The 16,899-nt window shown below is 36.0% G+C and overlaps 1 protein-coding gene across 2 annotated transcripts in view; it reads right to left on the reverse strand.

Annotated features, from left to right (window-relative positions):
• The window catches only part of GRID2 (glutamate ionotropic receptor delta type subunit 2), a 1,614,208-nt gene that overhangs the window by 757,188 nt on the left and 840,121 nt on the right, over nt 1-16,899 (reverse strand). The window contains exon 3 of one of the 2 annotated variants that reach the window (XM_068975312.1): nt 242-526. The exons of the other annotated variant lie outside the window; for it this stretch is intronic. Within the exon in view, the coding sequence (XP_068831413.1) occupies nt 242-526 (285 nt within the window). The remainder of the gene's footprint in view (nt 1-241; nt 527-16,899) is intronic. 2 annotated transcript variants of the gene reach the window in all.

Here is a 16,899-nt window from a genome sequence, read left to right on the forward strand (position 1 = left end):
AGAGGAAAAAATACAGCATTGTTTTCAATAACTTTCTATTATTTGAAAAATCAAAATATATGCAAAAGATTGAACCTGAGGTCTTAACAAAATTTTTGTCATTGTTGCCTGATTTGTAAGAACATGCCAGGACATGAAAACCACAAAAAATAATAACTTCTTCAAGTTTTTCAAGATTCAACAAAATTAACTGCCATATAAATACCAGCTTACAAAACTCATTCAAGTAACAAACACTTACCATATTCGCTATCATAGAATATAATGAACTTCTGCCAGGCATATTCTGTGACCACTCTCAGGATAACGTCATTTAAGTAGACAGGTGGCCGAACAGAGAGAGTGTAGTCATCATTCCTGTTGCTCCGGGTGAGTCCACAGCCACTCCTTGGGGTCCCAGCTGTGGAGCGCTGAATGAAGAGGTGGGGGATATGCATGGCATCTGCCAAAGACTGGAGGGATCCCGCTGATGTGCAGCCAATGGAGCTGACCAGGGCCAAGATCCCTTGATTCATAAGTTCACAGGCTGTAAGGAAGTACAGTAATATTCAAATGTCAATATAGGTTTCATATGCTTTCTCTTTTACAAAGAACAGTAAATAAAGGTTACACAGTTATTATACAACTATTATATATATATATATATATATATATTTTAAAGAACATTCAACATGTGGATATCTTTCCATTACAAACTGCTATTGGGATTCAGATCAAGAATTCTATCTTAATTATTAACAGCTATCTGACTTCACGCAAATTTCTTAGCTATTCTTAGTTTCACTTCAATCATCTATAAAGAAGACATTTAAGCAGGAATCCTTCAGGATTATTGTGAAGGTCAGAGATAATTCAGTGCCTGATATTTGCCTTTCACGTGATAGGCATCCAATTAGTGACAGCTATGTGGTTTGGTCATTAAGTCGTGTCCAACTCTTGCAATCCCATGGGCTGTAGCCCTCCAGGCTCCTGTCTCCATGGGATTTTCCAGGCAAGAATACTGGAGTGGTTTGCCATTTGCTTCTCCAAGTGACAGTATATAATTATCAATGTATAATTCAAAGTAAAGGTAATTCTTTATTGAATATGCAATACAAGGTTTTACAAAAGGAGATAATATGCAAACTGATAAATATATGAAGGGGGAGATGAAGAGTTTGAGGAAGGTACTTCTGGACACAGAGAAGAGAGTCATTTTAATACCCAAAACTTTGATGACATTGGGCTTTCATATTAAACTTGAGAAATGAAAATGTTTTTGTTTTTTTCCTTGTTTGCAGAAAAGTCATAGTCAAATAAAATAATGCATGTCAGAAACTCTCATTCTGGTTTCTAGCTGAAAAATTTCTAATTTTTACTACATGGCTTATGATCTGTTTTAGCTTCATTTTAACTACTGTGTGCATGCATATACTCTTACTTCAAAACATATTTGAAATGAGAACAAATATAAATTATAAATAAACATAAAGACATAGCATATATAGAAAAAAAGAGTTCAGAAGTGATATTTCAGAATGCCAATTTTTGAAGTCAAGAATTTAAAAATCAAAAGTAAATATAGAAAGAATCAGGAAAAAACAATTCCACTGGAGAAGGTAAGACATCGTAATCGTTGAAGTATTTATTCTAGATTGGATGCATTCTAGATATAACATTCTCAGGATTCCGACTTTAATTTTTTACATAACTGAAAAAATTCAAAGGAAAAGTTAGATGATAAGTACCTCCATGAAATAAATTGGCCAGCTGGGAAGTGGTCACAAGATGGCAGAGGAATAGGATAGGAAGACCACTTTATCCCATACAAATTCATCAAGAGCTCATTTGAAATCTGGGTAACTTCCACAAAACAACTTCTGAATGCTGGTGGAGGACACCAGGCACCCAGAAAGGCAGCCCATTCTCTTCAAAAGGAGGGTGTGATTACTGGCTTGACTGCTCTCTCCCCTTGTGACTCTCCCTTTTCTCCACCAGGTCATCTCAATCTCCTCCCTCCCCCTTCTCTTCTCTGCTTAACTCTGTGAATCTCTCTGAGTGTTCCAGACTATGGAGAACACTTAGGGAACTGATTACTGGCTAGATTGGTCTCTCCCCTTTTGATTCCCCCTCTTCTCCTCCTCATCACCTCTATCTCCCTCCTCCCTCTTCTCTTCTCCATGTAAATCTATGAACCTCTCTGGGTGTCCCTTGCTGAGGAGAACTGTTTTACCATTAACCTAGATGTTTTGTTATCTGTGATGTATGGATGGAAAAGTCTTGAGGCTACTATAAGAATGAGACTGAAAGCCAGAAATAGGAGGCTTAACTCCAAAACTTGAGAACATCAGAGAACTCTTGATTGTAGGGAACATTAATAGACAAGAGCTCACCCAAAAGCCTCCATACCTACACTGAAACCAAGCTCCACCCAAGAGCCAATAAATTCTAGAGCAAGAGATACCATGCTAATTCTCCAGCAAAGCAGGAACACACCCCTGAGCATTAAAAGACAGGCTGCTCAAAGCCAGCCAAACCCATAGATACCCCAAAACTCACTACTGGACACTTTACTGCTCTTCAGAGAGAAGAGATCCAGCTCCACCCACCAGAACACACACACAAACTCCCCTAATCAGGAAACTGTGACAAGCCACTCGTCCTACCCCACCCACAGGGAGCAGGCTCCACAATAAAGAGGAACCACAAACTTCCAGCCTACAGAAAGGGCACCCCAACACAGCAATCTAAACAAAATGAAAAGGCAGAGAAATACTCAGAAGGTAAAGGAACATTACAAATGCCCACCAAACTAAACAAAAGAGGAGGAGATAGGGAGTCTACCTGAAAGAGAATTCAGAATGATAGTAAAGATGACCCCAAATCTTGAAAACAAATGGACTTACAGATAAATAAACTAGCGATAAGTATTGAGAAGATGAAAGAAATGTTTAACAAGGACCCAGAAGAAAAAAAGAAGAGTTGATCAATAATGAATAATGCAATAACTGAGATCAAAAGCACTCTGGAGGGAGCCAACAGTAGAATACTGAAGCAGAAGATAGAATAAGTGAGGTGGAAGATAGAATGGTGGAAATAAATGAAGTAGAGTGGAAAAAAGAAAAAAAATATTAAAAGAAATGAGTACAACCTCAGAGACCTCTGGGACAATGTCAAATGCCCCAACATTTGAATCATAGGAGTACCAGAAGAAGACAAAAAAAAAAAGGGGGGGGGGGGGACATGAGAAAATACTTGAGGAGATAATAGTTGAAAACTTCCTTAAAATGGGGAAGGAAATAGCCACCCAAGTCCAACAAACCCAGAGAGGCCCAAACAGGATGAAGCCAAGGCAAAACACCCCAAGACATATTAATCAAACTAATGAAGATCAAACTCAAAGAGCAGCAAGGGAAATGCAACAAATAACACACGAGGGGATCCCCATAAGGATAACAGCTGATCTTTCAATAGATACTCTTCAGGCCAGAAGGGAATGGCAGGACATACTTAAAGTGATGAAAGAGAAAAACCTGCAACCCAGATTACTATACCCAGCAAGGATCTCATTCAAATATAAAGAATTCAAAAACTTTACAGACAAGCGAAAGCTGAGAGAATTCAGCACCACCAAACCAGCTCTCCAACAAATGTTAAAGGACCTTCTCTAGACAGGAAACACAGAAGTTTGTTTCAAATCCAAAACAACAAAGTAAATGGAAACGGGATCATAATGATCAATAATTACCTTAAATGTAAATGGGTCGAATGCCCTAACCAAAAGACAAAGACTGGCTGAATGGACACAAAAAACAAGACCGCTATATACGCTGTCTACAAGAGACCTACCTCAAACCAAGGGACACATACAGACTGAAAGTGAAGGGCTGGAAAAAAGATATTTCATGCAAATGGAGACCAAAAGAAAACAGGATTAGCAATACTCATATCAGATGAAATAGATTGAAATAAAGACTGTGAAAAGGGACAAAGAAGACACTACTTAATGGTCAAAGGATCAATCCAAGAAGATGTAGCAATTGTAAATAAATATGCACCTAACATAGGAGCACCTCAATACATAAGGCAAATGCTAACAAGTATGAAAGGGGAAATTAACAGTAACACAATAATACTGGGGACTTTAATACCCCACTCACACCTAGGGATAGATCAACCAAACAGAAAATTAGCAAGGAAACACAGACTTTAAATGATACAATGGATCAGTTAGACCTAATTGATATCTATCGGACATTTCACCCCAAAACAATGAATTTCACCTATTTCTCAAATGCACACAGAACATTCTCCAGGATAGATCACATCCTGGATTTCTCAAGTGGACACGGAACATTCTCCAGGATAGATCACATCCTGGGTCATAAATCTAGCCTTGGTAAATTAAAAAAAATGAAATCATTTCAAGCATCTTTTCTGATCACAATGTGGTAAGATTAGATGACAATTACAGGAAACAAACTATTAAAATACAAACATATGGAGGCTAAACAACAAATTTCTGAATAACCAAGAAACCATGGAAGAAATCAAAAAATAAATCAAAATATTCATAGAAACAAATGAAGATGAAAACAGGACAACCCAAAACCTATGGGATTCAGTAAAAGCAGTACTAAGTGAAAGGCTCATACCAACAGAAGTTTAACTTCAAGAGAGAAGAGAAAAAAATCAAACAAATAATCTAACTTTACTCCTAAAACAACTAGAAAAAGAAGAAACGAAGAACCCTAGGGTTAACAGAAGAAAAGAAATCATAAAAATTAGAGCAGAAATAAGTGAAAAGGAACAAAGGACACTATAGCAAAAATCAACAAAACTAAAACCTGGTTCTTTGATAAGATAAATAAATTAGACAAACCATTAGCCAGACTCATCAAGAAAAAAAGGGATAAGAATCAAATAAAAAATTAGAAATGAAAATGGAGAAGTCACAGCAGACAACACAGAAATACAAAGGATCATAAGAGACTACTATTAGCAACTATATGCCATAAAAGTGGACAAATTGGAAGAGACAGATGGATTCCTTGAAAAGTATAAACTGCCAAAACTGAACCAGAAACAGAAAATCTTAGACTCATAACAAGCCTAGAAATCAAAGCTGTAATCAAAAATCTTCCAACAAACAAAAGCCCAGGACCAGGTGGCTTCACAGGTGAATTCTACCAGAAATTTAGAGAATTAACACCTATCGTACTCAAACTCTTCCAGAAAATTGCAGAGGGAGGTAAACTACCAAACTCATTCTATGAGGCCAGCATCACTGTAATACCAAAACCAGACAAAGTTGCCACAATAAATAAATAAATAAATAAATAAATAAATAAATAAAACTACAGGCCAATATCACTGATGAACAGAGATGCAAAAATCCTTAATAAAATTCTAGCAAACAGAATCCAACAACATATTAAAAAGATCATATATCATGACCAAGTGGGCTTCAACCCAGGGATACAAGGATTCATCAATATTTGCAAATTAATTAATGTGATATACCACATTAACAAATTGAAAGATAAAAACCATATGATTATCTCAACAGATGCAGATAAAGCCTTTGACAAAATTCAACATCCATATATGATAAAGACCCTGCAGAAAGCAGGCATAGAAGGAACATACCTCAACATAATAAAAGCCATATATGATAAGCCCACAGCAAACATTATCCTCAATGATGAAAAATTGAAAGCATTTCCCCTCAAGTCAGGAACAAGACAAGGGTGCCCACTATCACCACTACTATTCAACATAGCTTTGGAAGTTTTAGCCACAGCAATCAGAGAAGACAAAGAAATAAAAGGAATACAAATTAGAAAAGAAGAAGTAAAACTCTCACTGTTTGCAGATGACATGATCCTCTACATAGAAAACCCTAAAGACTCCACCAGAAAGTTACTAGAGCTAATCAATGAACACAGTAAAGTTGCAGGACATAAAATTAATATACAGAAATCCCTTGCATTCCTATACACTAACAATGAGAAAACAACAAGAAAAATTAAGGAAAAGCTCATTCACCATTGTGACGAAAAGAATAAAGTACTTAGGAACAAATCTACCTAAAGAAACAAAGGACTTATATATAGAAAACTATAAAACACAGATGAAAGAAATCAAAGATGACACAAATAGATGGAAATATACAATGTTCATGAATTACAAGAATCAATATAGTGAAAATGAGTATACTACCCAAAACAAACTATAGATTCAATACTACCCCTTTCAAGCTACCAACAGTATTTTTCACAGAACTAGACATATAATTTCACAATTTGTAAAGAAATACAAAATACATCGAAGATCAAAGCAATTTTGAGAAAGAAGAATGGAACTGGAGGGATCAACCTTCCAGACTTCAGACTATACTACAAAGCTACAGTCATCAAGACAGTATGGCACTGGCACAGAGACAGAAATATAGGTCAATGGAACAAAATAGAAAATAGACAAATTTTCTATTTATCAAAACATAAAAGAATAGATAATTAATCTATTAACAAAACAGATAAATCCACAACCTCTGCATCAGGAAGCATTTAACAGGAGGCTTCCTGTGTGCTGTTTTGGATCTGTCGTGAATCCTCTGTTCCTTATTAATTCCTGAATATTCAGGAATTAAGAGGAGTGGCAAACCACTCATGGGGCTGAGGAATGCATGCATGTCCTTCGTTAGTTTTTCCATATGGTGATAAGTAACTATTTACAGCCCTCTTCTTTTTTATGAACCAAAAGGTAAAAGTGATTATTTACGACCTTCTCTCTTTGATATGAATTGTCTTGTGTTTCCTTGATAATTTGTAACTCTGGACTTTTGATCTTTATCTTTGCTGAACAAAGCTACCTTGTAAGACAGTATCTATACCCACACTATGTTGAATAAAACACCCTTGTTCCATCCGAGCTTGGGTCTCCGTGTCTTTCTTTTTCTCTCTCTGTTTCTCTTTTTCTCTCTCTCTCAGAGAGAGAAGCTGCTGAGCTCACTTTCTTGCCCGGGCTTGCAAGACCCTCGTGAGAGGGCACCCTGTGCCTATGTGAAGCAGTGTAAGCCCCGTGTCAAGGGCTTTATTGGTTTTCTGTGTAAACCAAGGAATATCAGCCTTTTTCTCTCTCTCTTTTACTTTCTTATCATTGACTCCAGACCACCAGGTTCCCGTCCATTAAAGGACCTCAATACCTATGGACACCTTATCTTTGACAAAAGAGGCAAAAATGTACAATGGAGAAAAGACAATCTCTTTAACAAGTGGTGCTGGGAAAACTGGTCAACCACTTGTAAAAGAATGAAACTAGATCACTTTCTAACACCATACACAAAAATAAACTAAAAATGGATTGAAGATCTAAATGTAAGACCAGAAACTATAAAACTCCTAGAGGAAAACACAGGCAAAACACTCTCTGACATAAATCAAAGCAGGATCCTCTATGACCCACCTCTCAGAGTAATGGAAATAAAAGCAAAAATAAACAAATGGGACCTAATTAAACTTAAAAGCTTTTGCACAATGAAGGAAACTATAAGCAAGGTGAAAAGACAGCTTTCAGAATGGGACAAAAATAATGGCAAATGCCAAAACTGACAAAAATTTAATCTCAAAACTGACAAAAAATTAATCTCAAAAATATACAAGCAACTCATGAAGCTCTATATCAGAAAAATAAATGACCCAATCAAAAAATGGGCCAAGGAACTAAACAGACATTTTCCAAAGAATGCATACAGATGGCTAACAAACACATGAAAAGATGCTCAATATCACTCATCATCAGAAATGCAAATCAAAACCACAATGAGGTACCATCCCACGCCAGTCAGAATGGCTGCTATTCAAAAGTCTACAAACAATAAATGCTGGAGAGCGTGTGGAGAAAAGGGAACCCTCTTACACTGTTGGTGGGAACACAAACTAGTATACCCACTATGGAGAAGAGTGTGGACATTCCTTAAAAAATTGGAAATAGAAATGCCATACAACCCAGCAATCCCACACTGGGCATAGACACTGAGGAGACCAGAATTGAAAGAGACACATGTACCCCAGTGTTCATCGCACCATAGTTTACAATAGCTAGGTCATGGAAGCAATCTAGATGTCCATCAGCAGACAAATGGATAAGAAAGTGTGGTACATACACATAATGGAATATTACTCAGCTATTTAAAAGAATGCATTTGAATCAGTTCTAATTAGGTAGATGAAACTGGAGCCTACTATACAGAGTGAAGTAAGTCAGAAAGAAAAACACCAATACAGTATATTAATGCATATACATGGAATTTAGAAAATTGGTAATGGTGACCCAATATGTGAGACAGCAAAAGAGACACAGATGTAAAGAATGGACTTTTGGACTCTGTGGGAGAAGGTGAGGGTGGGAAGATTTGAGAGAATAGCTTTGAAACATGTATATTACCATATGTGAAATAGATGACCAGTCCAAGTTTGATGCACGAAATAGGGCACTCATAGCCAGTGCACTGGGACAACCCAAAGGATGGGATGGGAAGGGAGATGGGGTAGGGTTTTGTGATGGAGGACACGTGTACACTTGTGGTTGATTCATGTCAGTGTATAGCAAAACCACTACAACACTGTAAAGTAATTAGCCTCCAATTAAAATAAATAAATAAATTTAAAAATAAATAAATAAATTGGCCAGTTAGTGAAAGCTGACAAATGGAAGTTTAGAGGTACTATGCTAGTGACACACATATAAATATCAAATAAATACGTTATGATTAGTGTTAAGGCAAACAACACATACAAAGTAAATTAATAATTATTAGGGACAAAATTTTCAAGCATGAGAGAGGTTATATAATTTCAAATAAATGTGAAGGATAGCATAATGGATAAATGATTCTTAGATCATCAAAGGTTGCAGGTGAAGTTTCAGTAAAATCACACATAGAGCCTATTCATGTTCATAAATTCAATATTTATAGGAAGCAATAAAGACTTTCAGTTGTATTTTCAATGAATTTATGCAAAAATACTGAATCATGAATGAAACAAATTTAATAATGAATTAAATTTAAAAAAACACTTTGTTTCATTATTGAGGTAAACACAACCATTGCTTATTTACATAAGCAAGTAGAAATTCACTTTTTAAGAAAGATTTTGTTTAAAAAATTGGCTGTCTTATATTTAACATCAAGATAAATAAAAGTGCCTCAGGTATATACAGCTAAATTCAATCCTTAGATTACAGTAATTTAAAGTGATCAAATAAATGTGATACTTTATATAAGTTTATCACAGACATTTTAAATAGAGGTTCAAGAAGAAAAAAATCAGTTTCAGTATTATATTCTGTCACGTATTACAATACATGAAAATCATCTATTTTAATCTTCAAATTTAGAAAGATAAACTCTGAAGACTCATATATTAATTACTCTTTAGCAGATAAATTTGCTTTAATATATAATTTGTGTTTCCGCCTATCAACTATGTTACTTCTATTAACTGCTGTTAGTAAGAACACAAAAACCAAGCACATAATAAAAACAGTTTTTTAAGCAAATGTGTTAATTTTAGATTATCTACTATTTATTGTTATCCATACTGCTACACATACTAACAAGAAACACTAAATTATCCCTATAAAATCAAAATGTGCTGTGCTTAGTTGCTCAGTACTGTCTGATTGTTTGCGACCCCATGGACTTTAGCCTGCCAGGCTCTTCTATCCATGGAGATTTCCAGGCAAGAATACTGGAGCAGTCTGCAATTTCCTACTCTAGGGGATCCTTCCAAACCAGGGATTGAACCCACGTCTCTGGTTTCTCTTGCACTGGCAGGAAGATTTAATGCTGCACCACATGGGAAACCCATAAAATCAAAATAGGAATAATCAAAATTTGTAATCAGAAAACCATACAATATTTGATTTGAAAGGTAATTTAGAGGTCATGTGTTCCAGGATGGAAAATCAGTTTTAACTTTTATGCCAACCATGACTGGCTGCTATGTTCACATCCTAGAACACTATTTGGAGGATTCGGGGACTCAAGAAGAGCACCAAAATCGTCGTGTTAGCTTCCTCATAGAAAGGGACTAGGAGCATAGTTCAGTTCAGTTCAGTCCCTCAGTTGTGTCTGACTCTTTGCGACCCCATGAATTGCAGCATGCCAGGCCTCCCTGTTCATCACCATCTCCCGGAGTTCACTCAAACTCATGTCCATTGAGTGGGTGATGTCATCCCGCCATCTCATCCTCTGTCGTCTCTTTCTCATCTTGCCCCCAATCCCTCCCAGAATCAGGGTCTTTTCTAATGAGTCGACTCTTCACATGAGGTGGCCAAAGTATTAGAGTTTCAGCTTTAACATCAGTCCTTCCAATGAACACTCAGGACTAATCTCCTTTAGAATGGACTGGTTGGATCTCCTTGCAGTCCAAGGGACTCTCAAGAGTCTTCTCCAACACCACACTTCAAAAGCATCAATTCTTCAGTGCTGAGATTTCTTCACAGTCCAACTCTCACATCCATACATGACCACTGGAAAAACCATAGCCTTGACTAGAAGGACCTTTGTTGGCAAAGTAATGTCTCTGCTTTTGAATATACTATCTAGGTTGCTCATAACTTTCCTTCCAAGGAGTAAGCGTAGCCTGCAAGTAATAGACATGCACTCCTCTTACTGCCCCCAGCCTTTGATGATTTACAGTTGTAAAGGACACAAACACTCACCCTAAAAAAAAGAGAAGCAAGTCTCTAACTCATTGTTCAATATCCTTTCCATCATACCAAGCAAAGTATATTTACAAACTTAACATTTTTCATGGCAAAGAAAATACAGATAGAGCTGTCCATTGGGGAACCCTCTACTGGAGAGTGTCTGCTGTCAGATTTGTAGAAAGCAGTAGTCCAACTATAGAGAAGAAAAAAAGAGCTCACTCATTTAAAATGAATTGCAACTCACTGACCCAAAGCACAGCCCCAGATGGAAATGTAGAATCGGTATGCAAGGCAACCTGTAGAGCTATATAAGACGCCCATTTTCCCCCATTTTACTGATAGTACATCCTTGTCTAACTCAATGAAATTATGAGTCATGCCGTGTAGGACCACCCAAGATGGATGGGACAAGATAGAGAGTTCTGACAAAACGTGGTCCACCAGAAAAGGGAGTGGTAAACCACTTCAGTATTCTTACCTTGAGAACCCCATGAACAGTATGTAAAGAAAAAAAGATATGACACTAAAAGATGAATTCCCCAGGCTGGTAGGTGCCCAGTATGTTACTGGAGATCAGTGGAGAAATAACTCCAGAAAGAATGAAGAGATAGAGCCAAAGCAAAAACAACACCCAGTTGTGGATATGACTGGTGATAGAATTAGTGTCTGATGCTGTAAAGAGAAATATTGCATAGGAACCTGGAATGTTAGATCCATTAATTAAGACAAATTGGAAGTGGTCAAACAGGAGATGGCAAGAGTGAATGTCAACATTTTAGGAATCAGTGAACTAAAATGGACTGGAATGGGTGAATTTAACTCAGATGACCATTATATCTACTACTGTGGGCAAGAATCCCTTAGAAGAAATGGAGTAGCCATCATAGTCAACAAGAGTGCAAAATGCAGTACTTGGATGCAATCTCAGAAACGACAGAATGATCTCTCTTCATTTCCAAGGCAAACCATTTAATAGCACAGTAATCCAAGTCTATGCCCTGACCAGTAATGCAGAAGAAGCAGAAGTTGAACGGTTCTATGAAGACCTATGAGACCTTCTAGAACTAATACACACAAAAGATGTTGTTTTCATTATAGGAGAATGGAATGTAAAAGTAGGAAGTCAACAATACCTGGAGCAACAGGCAAATTTGGCCTTGGAGTAGAAAACAAAAGCAGGTCAAAGGCTAACAGAGTTTTGCCAAGAGAATGCAATAGTCATAGCAGACACTCTCTTCCAAAAACACAAGAGAAGACTACACATAGACATCACTAGATGGTCAATACTGAAATCAGATTGATTTTATTCCTTACAGCCAAAGATGGAGAAGCTCTCTACAGTCAGCAAAAACAAGACTGGGAACTGACTGTGGCTCAGATCATGAACTCCTTATTGCCAAATTCAGACTTAAATTGAAGAAAGATGGGGAAACCACTAGACTATTCAGGTATGACCAAACTCAAATGCCTTACAATTATTCAGTGGAAGTGACAAATAGATTCAAGGGATAAGATCTGATAGACAGAGTGCCTGAGGAACTATGGATGCTGGTTTATGACATTGTATAGGAGGCAGTGATAAAGACCATCCCCAAGAAAAAGAAATGCAAAAAGGCAAAATGTTTGTCTGAAGAGGCCTTATAAATACCTGAGAAGAGAAGAGAACTAAAGGCAAAGGAGAAAAGGGAAAGATATACCCATCTGAATGCGCAATGGCAAAGAAAGCAATGAGAGATAAGAAAGCCTTCCTTACTGATCAATGCAAAGAAACAGAAGGAAACATCAGAATGGAAAAGACTAGCGATCACTTCAAGAAAATTAGAGATAACAAAGGAACATTTCATGCAAACATGGGCACAATAAAGGACAGAAATGGTATGGACCTAAAAGAAGCAGAAGATATTAAGAAGAGATGGCAAGAATACACAGAACTATACAACAAAGATCTTCATGACCCAGATAATCACAATGGTATGATTACTCACTAGAGCCAGACATCCTGGAATGCCAAGGGAAGTAGGCCTTAGGAAGCATCACTACAAACAAAGGTAGTGGACATGATGGAATTCCAGTTGCGCTATTTTAAATCCTAAAAGATGATGCTGTGAAAGTGCCACACTCAATATGCCAGCAAATCTGGAAAAGTCAGCAGTGGCCACAGGACTGGAAAAGGTCAGTTTTCACTGTAATCTCAAAAAAAGGCAATGCCAAAGAAGGTTCAAACTACTGCACAATTGTACTCATTTCACATGCTATCAAAGTAATGCTCAAAATTCTCCAAGCCAGACTTCAACAGTACATGAACCATGAACTTCCAGATGTTCAAGCTGTATTTAGAAAAGGCAGAAGAACCAGAGATGAAATTGCCAATATCCGTTGGAGCATCGAATAAACAAGAGAGTTCCAGAAAAACATTTACTGTTCATAGCAGAATTATTAAACTGACATTAAAAAGGGAAGAGACTAATGTGAATCTTTATATCAATAAGATAGGAGGCTATAAAAATACGTAATTCAAAGGTTATAAAGTATATATCATAATATCCAGATTCCAGCTGTGTCTCCACTATTTACTGAAAATGTAAGAATAAAACACAATTTGGTGTCAATAAATGAGGAGAAGAATTTTTTTCAATCTAATCATGTTAATAGAATGATAAAATGAGTATGAAAACATTTTGTAAATTACAATCTGATATACAAATATAAAGAAATATCAGCCATTGTTTTACATTTTTATCACATCATTGTTGGTAGAACCACTGTAGGACTCACATGACTGAAAGTATACTTAATATATCATTATTTCTTCTCAGTAGCTTTTCTCAGGTTTTTGAAAGTTTTTGTATCTAGTATTAATATTTGGAGCTGAAATTTTATAGAAGTAATGCCAAGTGAAAGAGGAGAGTGAAAAAGGTAGCTTAAGACTCAACATTCAAAAACTAAGATCATGGCATCTGGTCCCATCACTTCATGGTTAATAGGTGGGGTAACAATAACAGTAGGTGGGGAAACAGTAACAGACTATTTTCCTGGGCTCCAAAATCACTGCAGATGGTGACTGCAGCCATGAAATTAAAAGACCTTGCTCCTTGGAAGAAAAGCTATGACTAACCTAGACAGCATATTAAAAATCAGAGACATTACTTTGCTGATAAAAGTCCATCTAGTCAAAGTTATGGTTTTTCCAGTAGTCATGTATGGATGTGAGAGTTGGAGTATAAAGAAAGCTGAGTGCTGAAAAATTGATGCTTTTGAACTGTGCTGTTGGAGAAGACAATTCAGAACCTCTTGGACAGCAAGGAGATTCAACCAGTCAATCCTAAAATAAAACAGTCCTAAGTATTTACTGGAAGCACTGATGCTGAAGCTGAAACTACAATACCTTAGCCACCTAATGCAAAGAACTGACTCATTGGAAAAGACACTGATGCTGTGGGAGGAGAAGGGGACAACAGAGGATGAGATGGTTGGATGGCATCACACTGACTTGACAGACATGAGTTTGAATAAACTCTGGGAGTTGGTGATGGACAGAGAAGCCTGGTGCTGCATTCCATAGGGTCGGTTGAAAGTGTCAGACATGACTGAGCGACTGAACTGAACTGAACTGAACCTATATGAAATGTTGGCTGAAGCATAGAATAAAACCGATTTCCTCTGGACATCGACCCTTCATAGGGCCCTTTACAAAATTTAGTACAAGAAAGAGATTCACGACAGCCTAAGAGAGATTTGAAAAAATAAAGTGCTACACCAAGAAGTAGTTTAGTGAAACAGTTCTGCTATAAGAATTCCATGTCTTGACTGTTAGAAGACTGCTTTGTTTAGAGTTTTAGTTCCATACAATGTGTACTTTAGTCCACTGAATACAATGTTAGAACAGAATTTGAAATATCAGCATGTTTATACGTGCATCTACCACTTTTTTATCATGAGAATACAAGCCAAGGACTTCTCAATGGCATATTGTTTTCCCACTAATTTCTTCAAGCCTTGTGATTTATTTATATTATGCATGCATGAACTCACACAGCTTCAAACGTATAGACGATGCTGCACAGTAGCTTGTTTTGTGACTCCAGCTGTTTGAAACTGTAACACTATCAAAGATGTTTGAAGCCTGCATTAATTGCTGAAAGCACACCATTTTTCTTTCTTTTTATTTCTTTCCTTTCTCTCTTCTACCTTCCTTTCCTTCCTTCCTTTCATCCTTCTGTCTCCCTCTTCCTTCTTTCCTTTTTTGCTTTTTTTTCGTTTTCTTTCTTCTTTCTTTCAAATAGCAATTGACAATATTTTCACCTTTTTTGGTCATTTAGCAGTTAATTCTCTGTATAAATTTCAATTAAATGATGTTCATGTATACTATCTTTTCATTTCTGAAAGTAATCAGTTTGAGTCTTCTTTTTATTAAGTAAAATGTGATTAAAATAATATCTATAAAGAATTTTGAAACTGATTCTCTGTTATTGAATATTCAATGAGAACTCAGTAAAACATTTTTGGATAGCACTATCCTTCTTGAATATACTTATTCCCTGTGATATTTTTTGACTTATTTATATTTTCCTGATATTAACTCTTCTAATAATTTTAAGTCACATGAAGACTTTTGCACGTTCAATTCACACACTTATTCTTCAACACATATTTATCAACTTTCAACCAATTCCAGGGACATATTTGGAGACTAGATAATGTATATGTCAGGTTCTATTCTCAAAAATCTCCCAATCTATTCACCATAGTGTTTCTAAAATCTCCCTTGCATCAGAATTCAAGTAGAGGTTTTATGCAGATGACTAAGTTCACACCCAGAGGTTCTCCTGGTAGTCATGTATCACACTGTGTTATCTGAGTAGTTCTGATATGTAACCCTTTCTGGAACATTTAAGTCTGGTGGGTTGTAAATGCAATGTTCTTTGATGTAATTGTTGTAGAACATCTAATATTTGCTGACTTTACTTTTTCCCAATAATATTATTGAAAATATAACCATAAGTGGGGAGCAGAACTTCCTTAATCTTCCAATTCTCTTAGTTTGTGAGTGGGGATGAAGAATAGGGAAAGAAGACATACAGAGTTAACAAGAATAAAAATTTCCCCCAAATGACATTTATCTTCCTTTTATTTACAATAACTAAGAAGATTTAATTATTTCATGTTTCTCCAGCTCAGATGCAACATATAATACTTCCAAAATTCTAACATGTATGCAGTTTCTATGTTTTAACATTTTTGAAATCAGGATATATTTCAAAGTTACATTAGTTTTCTTGAAAAATCATTAATCAACATTGAATTTTATAATCAGTGAGTGCTTATAGGTGAGAAAATAAGGTAAACTTCCATGGCACATAAGAAAGATTTGTATTCTTTCTATAGCACTTCAGTTTAACTTCTTTTTTTTTTTTCTATTTCATTCATTAATGAACCATAAGCATAGTATTTATAATTGTTTATTTGTTTTTCATCTATCAAAATGCAACTGATCTTTATTTTTATAGTTTTAAGTATACAGTAACACAAACCAGCTTCCATCTGTCCAGATATTTAGCATTCTTTGTCAGCATGATTTTAAGTAACTATCAGAGTAGTAGCATATTAAAGATGGCATTGACATATGATTAATGTAGTTTGCCAAAAATACAATCATTTGAAACAAATTCCTCCAAATAAAGAAGCTATATATAAATAGAAGCACTATATATATATAAATAGTGCTATAAAGTCCAATTTAATCAAAATTATCTACTTAAAAAGAATATGGGAAAAATAATTTAATTATAATTAAAAAGCATTAAGACAATTTTGTCTAATGAAGAATATAAATGCTTAAAATGGTTGATTACCAGTGATCAAAGGAACTCAATAATTTTCAGTCACCTATTTTTTCAGTCATCTGTTGCCATCACAAGCCTTTAGCTATAATTCATAATCTAAGCCTGAAATGGACTAAAAATTTAACCTGGCACCTATTATAAGGCATTTGGTTTTCCTATACAGTTATAGTCTATAACAAGCCTCTCACATCCATAAATGAATCTCACATCCATAAATGACTCTCACATCCATAAATGACTATTGGAAAAACCATAGCTTTGACTAGGTGGACCTTTGTCAGCAAAGTAATGTCTCTGCTTTTTAATATGCCGTCTATGAACTATGGATGGAGGTTCCTGACATTGTAAGGAGGCAGGA

The sequence above is a fragment of the Capricornis sumatraensis genome, chromosome 7, assembly GCF_032405125.1.
Source record: "Capricornis sumatraensis isolate serow.1 chromosome 7, serow.2, whole genome shotgun sequence".
NCBI classification, from domain to species: domain Eukaryota; kingdom Metazoa; phylum Chordata; class Mammalia; order Artiodactyla; family Bovidae; genus Capricornis; species Capricornis sumatraensis.